General features: G+C 38.6%; 1 protein-coding gene across 2 annotated transcripts; it reads right to left on the reverse strand.

Annotated features, from left to right (window-relative positions):
• Nucleotides 1-6677: 6677 nt before the first annotated feature.
• LOC137288390 (beta-porphyranase A-like) lies at nt 6678-11810 on the reverse strand. Of its 2 annotated transcripts, none has more exons than XM_067820785.1 (4): nt 11691-11810; nt 10942-11176; nt 8925-9069; nt 6678-8158 (listed from the first exon to the last, which is right to left on the reverse strand). In XM_067820785.1, the coding sequence occupies exons 1-4, from the start codon at nt 11789-11791 to the stop codon at nt 6699-6701; spliced, it is 1941 nt and encodes a 646-aa protein (XP_067676886.1). In that variant the 5' UTR covers nt 11792-11810; the 3' UTR covers nt 6678-6698. The 2 variants fall into 2 exon arrangements, with proteins under 2 accessions (XP_067676886.1, XP_067676887.1); XM_067820786.1 differs by having other exon boundaries at nt 11626-11744.
• Nucleotides 11811-12020: the final 210 nt, after the last annotated feature.

The following is a 12020-nucleotide window of genomic DNA, read 5'->3' on the forward strand; positions in this document are numbered from 1 at the left end:
TTACAAAAGGCAACAGATGCATGGCAGAAATGATTCATTGCAACGAAACTGGAAATATGAACGTCTGAAACAAACACTAAATCAATTAAATATCCATCTGTGGTTGTGAAAGTCAACTCAAAATGCGCGCGCAGCACAGATGTATGTAGTCAGGTGAATGAAGGGATGAGTGAGTATGGTTTTATGCCACAAGAGCTACATTCCAGCAACACCACGGCTGACTGCAAAAATCAGCTGCGAACATAGAACCCATGTGGGGATCGAACCCGGGTCTTCAGAGACCAGCGAAAGCCTTAATCACTCGGCTACCTCACCGAACCTGACATCCATGGAGATTTAAGTATGATTTTGAGATAGGAAATACACTTTCTGTTCTAGTGTTTTATCTATCTGTTCTCATTGTCTGGATCTTTTTTTTTTTTTTTTTTTTTTGGGGGGGGGTATATCGCCAAGCATGGCGTGAGCACGAATGTCTTCTTTCGTCCAATCACCAATACCGAAAGAATATGAAAGGGTGAAGGACGGACTGACTGCAAAAATCGGCTGCTCACATAAACTCATGTGGGGATCGAACCCGGATCTTCTGAGACAAGCGAAAGCATTAATCACTAGGTTATACCAACGCCCTACTATCCTTGGAGATTTAAGTGTGATTTTGAGACGGCAAATACTGCTGATCAAGAAAAAACAAACAGACAAACTTGTAAGCGTATAATCGAAAGTGCAATATTTTGTACTTCTCCCGAAACAAAGCAGTCACGATATCGAACCCAGTCAGAGTCGGAGGGTGTGCACTCAAGTATAACGAAACCTTTTCAATGGCCACTGGTCCATTTGACTATACGCTTAGCCGGTTCTTACGTGATGCCTTATAAGCTCGATAGGAGTTAATTTCAAATTTCATGTGGTCAGTGATTGAGGTTGTGGATCGCACATTGAGATTACTAGACAGACAGGCAGACATATAGTTGTCAGTAACCCAGTTTTCTCTGTGACACAGGCTGCTTATCACTATCAACAAGCTTTGTTTCGTTGTTGCTGTTGTTGTTATTCTTCTTCCCCTTCTCCTTCTTCTCCTCCTTCGTCTTCTTCTCCTTCTTTTTCTTCTTCTTCTTCTTTTTACTGTTGTTGGGAGGGAAATTTGGGTCTTGTTTTGTTTGGGATTTTTGTTTCTTTTATGTTTCTTATGCAACCAGTTCATTATCTACTTGTTTGTGTACACAACCTAGATTAGACTAAGAATGAAGATTTTTATGGATATCAACGTTTCGGAGTTAATGCTTACTCCTTCATCAGGTGATTGAGAATGGGGTAGAGAGCTATATTTATATGTACAGGTAAAACAATAACAAAGTAACAAGTGGAATGAATTATAACAGTATAAACAAGTACTGATAGGAAGCCGACAGTCATGATAACAATGATGGAAGCCAATGGTAATACATTACAAATTATAGGATATGTTTACATAACACAGACAGGGGATAAGGACGATGTACATGATTGGGGATAAGGATGGAAGCCAATGGTGATACATTACGCATGAATGGATGATGTTTACATAACACATGATTGGGGATTGAGGATGAAGTACATGATTGAAAGGAAGGTTGATGATGTACAAACACAAGTTGTTTTTTTTTGGGTTTTTTTGTTTGTTTGGTTTTTTTTTTTTTTTTTTTGTTTTGTTTGGGTTTTTTTAATTTACACATTTTTTCAGGCTACAGGTCACATGTTATATGTTGTTATTGACAAAACGGAAGGGTATACAGAGCTGGATTCAAATATTGCTATCCTGCTTGCACCAGGCAGGTGTAGCCTATGACAAGATCTCAGCCGCACCATCCAAATTTCAAAACTGTATGCTCATAATGTTCGACTTAATGCTGATGTATTTCTCAAAGATTGACTTGCACCTTGTGCAGGTTAGATTCATAAGTAGGTTCGTTAGGTAAAATTAGTGCCAGTGCAAGCAACAAAGCCTTATATCAAGCCCTGATATGTATTCACAGGTTTGTGATGGTGTTAATGTCATAAACATACAAGTATATTACTCAACAGTCTTTGCTTAAGTTCAGTGTTAGATATGGACTATATCCAAGCAGGTAGTGCATTACTAGGCAAATACAGTATGTAGTGACGACCAAAATTTTGTAAACTTATCATATGAACAAGTTGTAAATTCTATACATTTTGAAACATAATAGCACTGGCAGCAGATTCTAAAAATATTATTTTGGTCTGATATTATTCCATATTTTCGGTTGCGAAAGATTGTTTGTTTAGTAAGAAGCAAAATTATATTCAAAGGATCATTTCGATTTTCCTTTAATCCAAATAGCATGGTTTGTGGGGTAAGTTTAATTCTTATTCCAGCATCAGACATGAGCCACTCTTCAATTTTCTTCCAAAGTCTATTTATCACATTGCAGTCCCCAAAAAGGTATGAAATAGTTTACAATAGCTACACAGGGGTGAGTCACTGGCTTTTATTTTATGTTGATAATAGTTCGTGCCTAAGATATTGTTAATAATTTTCATTTGGAACCATCTTAATTCTGTACTTTGTGTACAACTAAATGGAATAATATTGTAAGTTCTCCAATGTTAGATTCAAGTATGGTTTCTCATTTTAAATTTGAGGCTGATTTCTTGAACTTTGACGGGAGAAGAGTGATATAAAACAACTTGCTTCCCTTATCAGACTGTAGCAGTTTGTGAATATAGTAAGGTGCTATAGGCAGTCCTAATGTTATGTCGTCTGAATTAAGGGTAGCAAGATTGTAATATTTTTGCAGGTGTTTAACACAACTGATCATACTTTGATCAGATAAGAAATTGGCATTGCAACGAATTTTAGTTACAAATTCATTAAAATCTAAATATTTTCCATCTTCATCCAGTAGATCTTTGACAGACCTTACTCCTCTCTTGTACCAATCTGGCTAGAAAGGTGTTTGATTACCAATCATTAGTTTGTTGTTGAACGACAAAAGAAATGTCACAAATTCCTCAACACATGGTGATTGTTCCAATAAGGTTTCAGTGTAATCTGCCCAAGCCAAAAGTACATCACTCCAAAATGGATTGTTGATGTTATCTGCATATTCTCTTATTTTGCTTAGACCGATTTCAAAGAAACTTACAGGTAGTGAACAGAGATTTATGGAGAAAAGATTTTGTAGGTTTGAGTCTTTTAACAAGATTCTTTTTATCCAAGAAAGTTTTTTGTGATTGGATTGTTCTAAAGATATGCGGTACTTTAATTCCTCCATCTTTATGTGTACAATACATTTTGTCTCTCTTTTCAGTTCATTAACCATACTCTTAGTTGGGTTAAGTAGTGTTGAGAAGAGATGATACAGTTTAGGCAAGAGAAGTGATTTCAGTATTGTATTTTTTCCTAATGGAGTTAATGTCCTGAGCGACCAGATTTTCATTACATTTGATATGTTTTGTATTTTATTATTATAGTTTTTTTCTACCATTACATCCAAGTCTACATCAAAGTCTATTCCTAGCAAATTGAAGCTCTCTGCCCATTCAAGGTTCCATTTATTACATAGTTTATGTTTTGATCTCTCTTTAGATCCGATCCATATAATTTTACTTTTTTCAATGTTAACTTTCAATCCTGAAAACCTAGCAAAGAAAGTTAATTCATAAATTGTTGCATACAAAGATTTCTCAGTCCCATCGAGAGTAATAGTTGTATCATCTGCAAATTGTGAGAGAATATACTCAATATGTCCAGTTTTTACCCCTTTAATAAATATTTTTGTTATTTCTCAGCATAATGGCGAGGATTTCTACACACAATATAAAAATTATGGTGATAATGGGTCGCCTTGACGACAGCCACAAGATATTGGAAAGAAAGGTGTAGCAAATCCATTCACAAGAATACACGATTTTATATCTTTGTAGAGTATATTTATCCATTTTTGTATTACTGGGCCAAAATTGAAAAAAAACTTAGTACTTTGTCTATATCTTTCCAGTCAACTGTATCAAACGCTTTTTCGAAGTCTACTTCAAGAAGCAGTCCTGGGATTTGATAGGTTTCAGTGTAATGCATGATGTCATAAATAAGCTGGGTGGTTTCGCCAATGTAGCGATCTGACATAAATCCTTTTTGATCTTCATTGATCAAATGTGGCAAGACAGATTTTATTTTTTGAGCAATGACACCTGAAGCTAGCTTATAGGAAACATTAAGGAGTGAGACTGGTCTCCAGTTTTTAATAAATTGTTTAGGTCTATTTCCCTTTGGGATACCAGTTATAAGTCCTTGTTTTCCAGTAATAGATAATTCGCCTGTATCAAAAGAGAAATTAATAGCATTTGAAAGGTATTTGTTGAAATCTTGCCAGAAATATTTGTAAAATTCAGATGTGAAACCATCAGACCCAGGGCATTTCTCATTTTTTGTTCGTTTTAGGGCTTCTAGTAATTCTGTCATAGAAATTTGACTTTCTAATAGTGATGCTGCGTCATCATTTAAGATTGGAACAGTGATATCCTTTAAAACTTGGTTTAAATCAACATCTGATATTTCCTGCTGTTGATAAAGTTTATAATAGAACATTCTCACTTCTTCTTCAATTATTTTTTTATCTTTTATCATGTTTCCAGAGGTATCTTGGATTTCTGTGAAGCTTTTATTAAGGAAGTTACTTGATTCCAAATTCAGAAAATATTTTGTGGGTTTTCTCCTTTTTCTACCCATTTTGCTTTAGCCCTTATGAGAATACCTTTAGTTTTCTCAGTACTTATATCATCAAGTTGTTGGTTTATTGTTAAAATGTCTTCTGATAGTTTTTCCTTTAGTTCAATGTCTTTAGCCTCATCCATTTCTACTTGAACAGATGCTACTTCTAATAACAGGTCCTTCTCTAGTGTATCTCTATTTCTCTTTTTCCTTGATGAGTACTGAATGGTTTCACTCCGTATTTCTAGAAGAAGAGTTTCCCAAAGGAGGCTGTCATTAAGTGTATAATCATCTTGGTTATTTGTATCTGGTCGTCTATATTGTTCTACCTTTTGGTTGATTTTTTATTTTATTTTCATGATATATTCTTTATCTCTTAAAAGACTGTTATTGAATTTCCAAAAACCTTTTCCCCTAGTTAGTTCTGTTAATTTAAATACCATTTCTACAGGTGAATGGTCTGATTTGAAGGCTGGAGTGATGTTACATGATTCTACTGATGCAATTAGATTATGTGAAATTAGAAAAAAATCGAGTCTTGATTGTTTGATAGGATTTTTGTCTCGATGTAAATCTTGGTTTAGATGGATTAGCTTCACGGAAAGGATCTTTTATGTCAAGCGTTTCCATAATCTTTAATACTGTCTTTTTAGCCTCTGGGTTATTAATGTGTTTGCAATTATATGTAGCCATTTGTTTGTCTTGCACTGGATTCCAGTCACCATTTAGGACAAATAGATGAGATTAATTTATCAATAAGTCCGAGGCACTTGGTAGGTACACTCCTTGGTTACGGTTGATTGCTGGTTTCTGTCTCCGGATCTCGATGGCCGCTTGTAGTTTCCTTTGGCGCCAGTTGTTGTTGGTAGATAGTATCCTAGTGTCCTCCCATCGAATTGAATGTCCAGGGTTCTTGAGAATGTGTTCAGAGATGGCCGACTTCTGGTCGAGTTTGCTGATGGAGGTCTGGTGTTCCTTCATTCTGGTGTTGATTGGTCTCAGCGTTTCTCCAATGTATAGGTCGCCACAGTTGCCTCACTGATCATTCAAACTTGCTCTTACCTTCATCTTCTGTATCTTGGACACTCTTTTTTCACTATTGTTGATTTAGTCCTTACTAGACTACCAGAGGTCCGACTTCCATATTTGTGGTAATCACGATGGCTGAGTGGGTTTGATGGCTGACTCTGTGTGCTGGCGATTAGGCGCCTGACGCTGAGAGTGTCGTTTTGATTCCCGGAAGGAACTCACCCCACCCTTCTTTAAACTCGCCGCAGACTATAGGAGCATAGTCCTCTCTGAGTACCTCCCAGCTCCATCCAACTCAAGCCTTATCTCATACCCCCAACCTCCACCACTCCTCCACCCACTGCCCCTATTCTTATTATCCCCTGCTCCCTGTTTCCTGTCATCGTTCTGTTTCAACTCTCATGATCAATTCGTCCATCTGGATCCATCTATCAATTATTCCTATGCTAATGTGTTTCAGGAACACTGGCTGCAAAAATTGGCTGCACACATAGAACCCATGTGGGGATCGAACCCGGGTCTTCAGAGAACGGCGAAAGCTTTGATCACTAAGCTACCCCACCGCCCCTATCATCCTTGGAGATTTAAGTACGATTTTCAGACGGCAAATACTCTTGCCACACATTCTATTCTGGAGTTTTTTCTTTCTGTTCTCAGTGTTTGGATCATTAGATTCTTGGATTTTTAGGGTAATTCTATGACTTACATTTAGACAGTTGTTTCACTATAGTTACATACCGCTGATGATCTAACCTTAAAAGGTACATATATTACTCAATACTGACAAATTAAAAGTCATTCTGGATCGATATATAATAATTGGTTCTGAATAGAAATACACTATATATCCTCAATGTAGAACATTTATCCTCAACAAATGTACACCTTTGTCTTTACATATGATTCCTTAAGTTCAATTCAATAAAAACAAACACAGTTTTCTTTAAGTGAAGTTTTTCTATTGAAGTTTTCCAACAACAAGCGCGACAGATGACACGTGACCGCCGTTTCCCTCAAAGGTCATGCTGACCGTGTTGGTTGTGTGAACCTGTGATTGAGGGACCATGAACTCCCACACGTTCCATTTTGTTTTCCCTTCAACCTTCATAGCATCGAACAGCATGTAGCTTGAGGACAGCGGGTGGCCATTGAACATAACCTGACGGGGTTTGGAATTGACATTCTTGTTGCGACTAACTCCCACTCTAAGATGGGCAGTGTGATATCCAGAGCTGGGTAGATGGATGGTTGTCTGAGCATGTCCGTTGCTGATTGGGATGACAATGTTCTTGCCATAGTAAGTGTTCTCGTTGTTCGTGTGTATTCCGTTAAAGTTGTAGTTGGTTTTGAACTTGTAGAAGCAGGTCGATGATCCAGGCAGACCGACGGTGCCGTGAAGTTTAGACCTGTCCAAATGGTAATTGGGATGCACAGCTGGATTACCATTGTCGAGCAGAACACATGTTTCTTCACCACTGGAAGGGTTCAGCCAGTTGTTGGGGAAATCCAGTTTAACATTCTGCCATTTGGAACCATAATTGTGGAGAAGTACCACCATCTCCTTGTTGTGGGGATTTGCTAGAGCGAGTGATGCAACTATTTTCTCCTTCCCATCGTACTGACTTGAGATTCGGAGAAACATTTGATCATAATAAAAGTTTTGCCAAAAGGTGAAAAATTTGGTCATGTGAAGGGGGTGGCCATCCCGTGTAAACAAGGAACTCTGAAGAGTAGTATGACCCGGATATTGTTCATTTGAGAGCAGAAACACTATTGCCCTGTCAATAAATTCCCGAAGGTTCAGGAAAGTAAACATGAAGCCGTTTGGTTGATAAATGGTTTCAAAGTCTATCATTCCATTTTCAAAACCCGACGCAACTCCGAACACACTTCCCCTTCCAAACTCACTGATAATCAACGGAACATTTCTTCCTTTCTTGAGATGAGAGTAATTTTCCACCATGTCAATGGAAGCAACGAGACGAGCTTCGTTGATACCAAAGTAGGTGTAACTTCCACCAGATACTCGTACATAGTTGTAGGAATGGAAAGAGAAGAAGTCCAAGTGATCAAGAGACATGTCCATAAACTTAGCAGTCCTCTTCCAATAGCTGAAGTTATTTTCATCTGCTTGTCGTAAGGCCATACTGGTGTATGTTGGTCCGGCAACTTTCATTCCAAATCTTGATTTTAGCTTTTGAGCGACAGCCTTGTGGAAGTCGATATTCGTCTGTTGGTCAATATACTTTTCGACCCAATCAGGTTCATTGATGACCTCAAATATGTGGGGAATGCGTCCTCCTGTGTAGTCCTTGGCACTCTGAACCATCAACGACACAAACTCAGCTGCAGCGTCAACGTTGTTGGGGAATTTTCCTCCATGATGGGACTTGTCTATCCAACTGGGCCAGTGCAGACCTGTAAAACGGAAACAAATACCATAAGTCAAAAATATTCATCAAGTGCTCAGTATGTCTGAATGGGGCAAGTTGCAGGCCTTCATAGCAGGTGGTGTAGTACGAGACGATATACATTGTTCCTCTTCCTTTACTTTTCGCGAAATGGAATTCCAGCCAAAAGATCAGAAATAGAGAATTTATGAGTACACGTATATTTAGGAGATAAACTTATTGTGTTGGAAAACAGAGGTGTATAACTAAATTATAACAGCTGTAAATGTAATTTAAAACCGATTACGTAGCTTGAGGTTTTAAATACACATTTTAGAACCATTGTAAATTCGTTACATACCTCTCATTTTCCAACACAGTACGTTTATACCCAGTCTACAATAACCGCGTCACCAAGATCACAGAAACAACACTCTGCGAATCTGTTAAAATCAGAAGTATATATCGTAATTCTATTCCTCTAAATTACTTTGATTAATCAATCAGAAACGAGAATTTACTAAAGTCTTGGTAGAATTAATGTTCAAGTGTCATATAGTCTATATAGACCACGTTTCGGGGTTTTACAGTTGGTGTAATATGATGATGATATTGTACCACACCAATACGTTGTTCATCTATAAATTATCCTTCCCTACACGATGATATACATTGACTCCGTCGATACAGCTGGACGCCAAAAAGGAATTCCAACCAAACAGAACAGTATTTTTTTCAAAATTTATATTCTCGTTGACAATTTGTTTTTAAAATAATCAAATCATACACGAAACCTGATATTTCCCAGACCAAGTTTTTGATGTCACTTCCATAGCCATTCACTTGTTGCATGTAGAACCCAAATGCCTTTGACTGGAGTGCATGGTCCTGGAGAAAGGCAGGATCTGGGTAGCCATGGTGACTTGGACTTTGACGCCACTGAATGAGACAAGATGACATTGAAAAACATTGACTAACTCATGCTGTGTTAAGTGAAAAATACCTTCATTTGAATGAGTTAAATAAAATGTGCATGTTTCGTAATAATTATTGTCACAGTGTTGCTATCACTCCTCTGCACATCCTTGTAGAGTCAAAGAATCAGACTGAATAATGATTCAGAATCTCTCCTGTGGAATTATCATAAAAGTGTTGGATAGTTGTGCAAATGTCTGTGCCGTATGTTAATGTACACGTCTGCTGCGTTCATCTCACAGATGCCCTATTTGGTTCAGATGGCTTGAAGGAGTTTTAATTCAGGAGGAAGTCAGCAAAGGTGCATTGTTTACCATTGCCATATGGAAGCAACTCCCGGTATCGGATATGAATGGATGATTGAGTGTATATGTATGGGTTTACTAGGCTTTAGACAATATTCCAGCAACATCAATGCGGAAGGACACCAGAAACGAGTTTCACGCATTGTACCCATGTGGAGAATCGAACCCGGGTCTTCAACGTGATGAGAGAACGCTTTAACCAGTGGGTACCTCACTGCCCCTAAAATGTGTGAAGTTAACGTAGACTAGTAGAAGATGTGTAGCCACAACACCATCACGTTTCTGTCCTTATTGTCGTCTGTCGCTGTCTGTAATCTCGGTATTGGAGACAGAGTCAGACGCTTCAGTACAAGGATAAATACCCGTTAGGCCCACCCCTTCGAAGATGGTCCCTGATTATTTGGTTCATAAACATCACAAACAAGGAACATCCACTGCAGTCACAGTGGCCGAAGAAGCTGGTGAAAACAGAGAAAGAGCAATACAGTGATCTTGTGCAGGGATGGTAACTCTCGGTCTGCCGCTTGTCAGACGATCTGGTGTATATGACAGGCAACTATGACTTGGGCCAAGATTTTCGAAGTTGTCTTGCCGTAAGTGCTACAGATCAACATCTACGACTTACAACTATATCAGCTCTAAGAGACCTTCAAAGATCCAGGCATGGGACGCCAGCTTGAAGGCGTCCTCTGTCGATGATGTGATCGACGTCCTTCAGTCTTGGCATTCTCCCACACTCAGTGTGTCGACAATCCTTCCACAAAATGTTCACTGGCGTTTGACCTTCATTGCCACTAAACAAGACTGTCACTGATGTGTATTCGATTTCCTATCCGTGATATGTTCGTGTATTCTCACGAATATTGTATAAAACATCAACATATATAACGGTGGCGTTTGCGATCTGCACCACCTAAGGATCAAACTATGAATAGAGAAAAGTAAGATTCTTGATTGTGATTATTTTCTAAAAGAATGTTAATTTTGGATGGTAGTGAGAATGGTTTGAAATGATTTGCTTGCCCAAACAGTTCATGGATTATCAGGGTTAGAACTTGACTGAAGTCCGCTACCAATACTAAGAACCGCAAACGGGATAAGGTGAACAATCAATTCTCCCTGACTTGGCTGATGAATGGCATCAGAACAGAATGGCGCAAGTCCATGTTCGATGTTCTTCTTGGCCTTCTTAGTCACAGGATTATCCGGTGCAGTCCAACGATTATTATGTCAGTATAAAAAGCAAACATTGGTGAAGCATACTTTGAGTTTAGGCAGTCTATTATTCATAAGGTATTCAACATATATGTACACGTAGCTAATCTACAGCATTAGAAATCAGCATTTACGTGATATCAATATCATGATATCAACTTTGAATGGATTTTCTATGCGCGAGTTAATCCCATCATAACAAGACGCTATGTATGCCCCGATGGAAAACACATTGAGTACCAGTACATAGAGCATGTTCAGGCATCCAACTCGAAGCACCGAGGATAATATAAGATGTTTTGTAATTCATACATACATTTTCAAAAATACCACCAGCCAGATCAGGGTTCAGCCAACGTCCGGCAGCTGTTCTGATAGCTTTACACTTTGGTATTAGGTTCTGTTGGGTGAGACCGTTAATTTTGTTCCATCTCTCAACTTCGAAATGCACCCTTCCACCTTGGGAGAGCCACTCGTTGTAGATGGTGACGGTTGTGTCCGGGAACGCCGCTCCCCAAAGAGACAAGGTGCACACAAGCAGCAGTAACATTCTGCAATGACGTTATGACATATCTAATCACGATCTAGAGCTTTAAATTGTCCTGTTCAAGACTCCAGTCTACGTGGGAAAGCAGCGGGTGATATTTGTCAGGTAACTCCTAACAATATGACTGATAAGGTACAGAACGCAACTGATAAGAAAATGTGCCACAGACACAACAAAAATGCCTCTCTGTTCATTCTGTAATTGTAATAAAATGAGTGGTCTGAAAGTTTGGGATCTGTGATATGTCCTCCTCTCGAAACAATAATATGCAACGAAATTTGATAAACGTATCCCTTAATTTCACATTTACGTGATCAGCAGATCGTACTTGTCGTTGACTGACTAATAACATCAGGTGGTCAGTCTCCCTGACCTGGTTGATGCATGTCATCATATACCTGTTGAACAGATCGATGCTCATGATGTCTATCACTGGATATCTTGATTACTTACATACCAACGTCATGCAGATTAAATACAGGTGTGTGCGGCGTTAAACAACAGTTAGGCAAACAAACCGTGAGAACAGGGGATTTGGGAAGGGCTTCAAGCTCTCTGAAGGACCGCCAATCGTCTGTAATTGGTTGTCATCATGCAGGACTTGATAGTTGTGACACATTCCTGCCACAGATAACAGTGGAATTAAAAATTCATCAACCTATCCTACTTGATGTCATCGTGAATGCATAGTCCGCATATTTTTTTTGTGCTGTCTGGTAAAGTAGGACAAAAACATGTGACAAGTATTTGGTCCAGAGGTTTAGGTCCCACACCTTGTAGCACATTATATCAGTGACCACAGCCCCATTACAATTACTGAGAGCAGTACTGATTATATTGTACAGTTA

Source organism: Haliotis asinina, chromosome 1, assembly GCF_037392515.1.
Source record: "Haliotis asinina isolate JCU_RB_2024 chromosome 1, JCU_Hal_asi_v2, whole genome shotgun sequence".
In the NCBI taxonomy this organism is placed as follows: domain Eukaryota; kingdom Metazoa; phylum Mollusca; class Gastropoda; order Lepetellida; family Haliotidae; genus Haliotis; species Haliotis asinina.

Coding starts and splice junctions, on each gene's coding strand:
- LOC137288390 (XM_067820785.1), bottom strand. CDS start 11,791: ATGTGTCACAACTATCAAGTCCTGCATGATGACAACCAATTACAGACG. Junction 11,177..11,690: donor CCAAATCCCCTGTTCTCACG/GTTTGTTTGCCT, acceptor ACGTCATTGCAG/AATGTTACTGCTGCTTGTGT. Junction 9,070..10,941: donor CTGGTGGTATTTTTGAAAAT/GTATGTATGAAT, acceptor TGTCTCATTCAG/TGGCGTCAAAGTCCAAGTCA.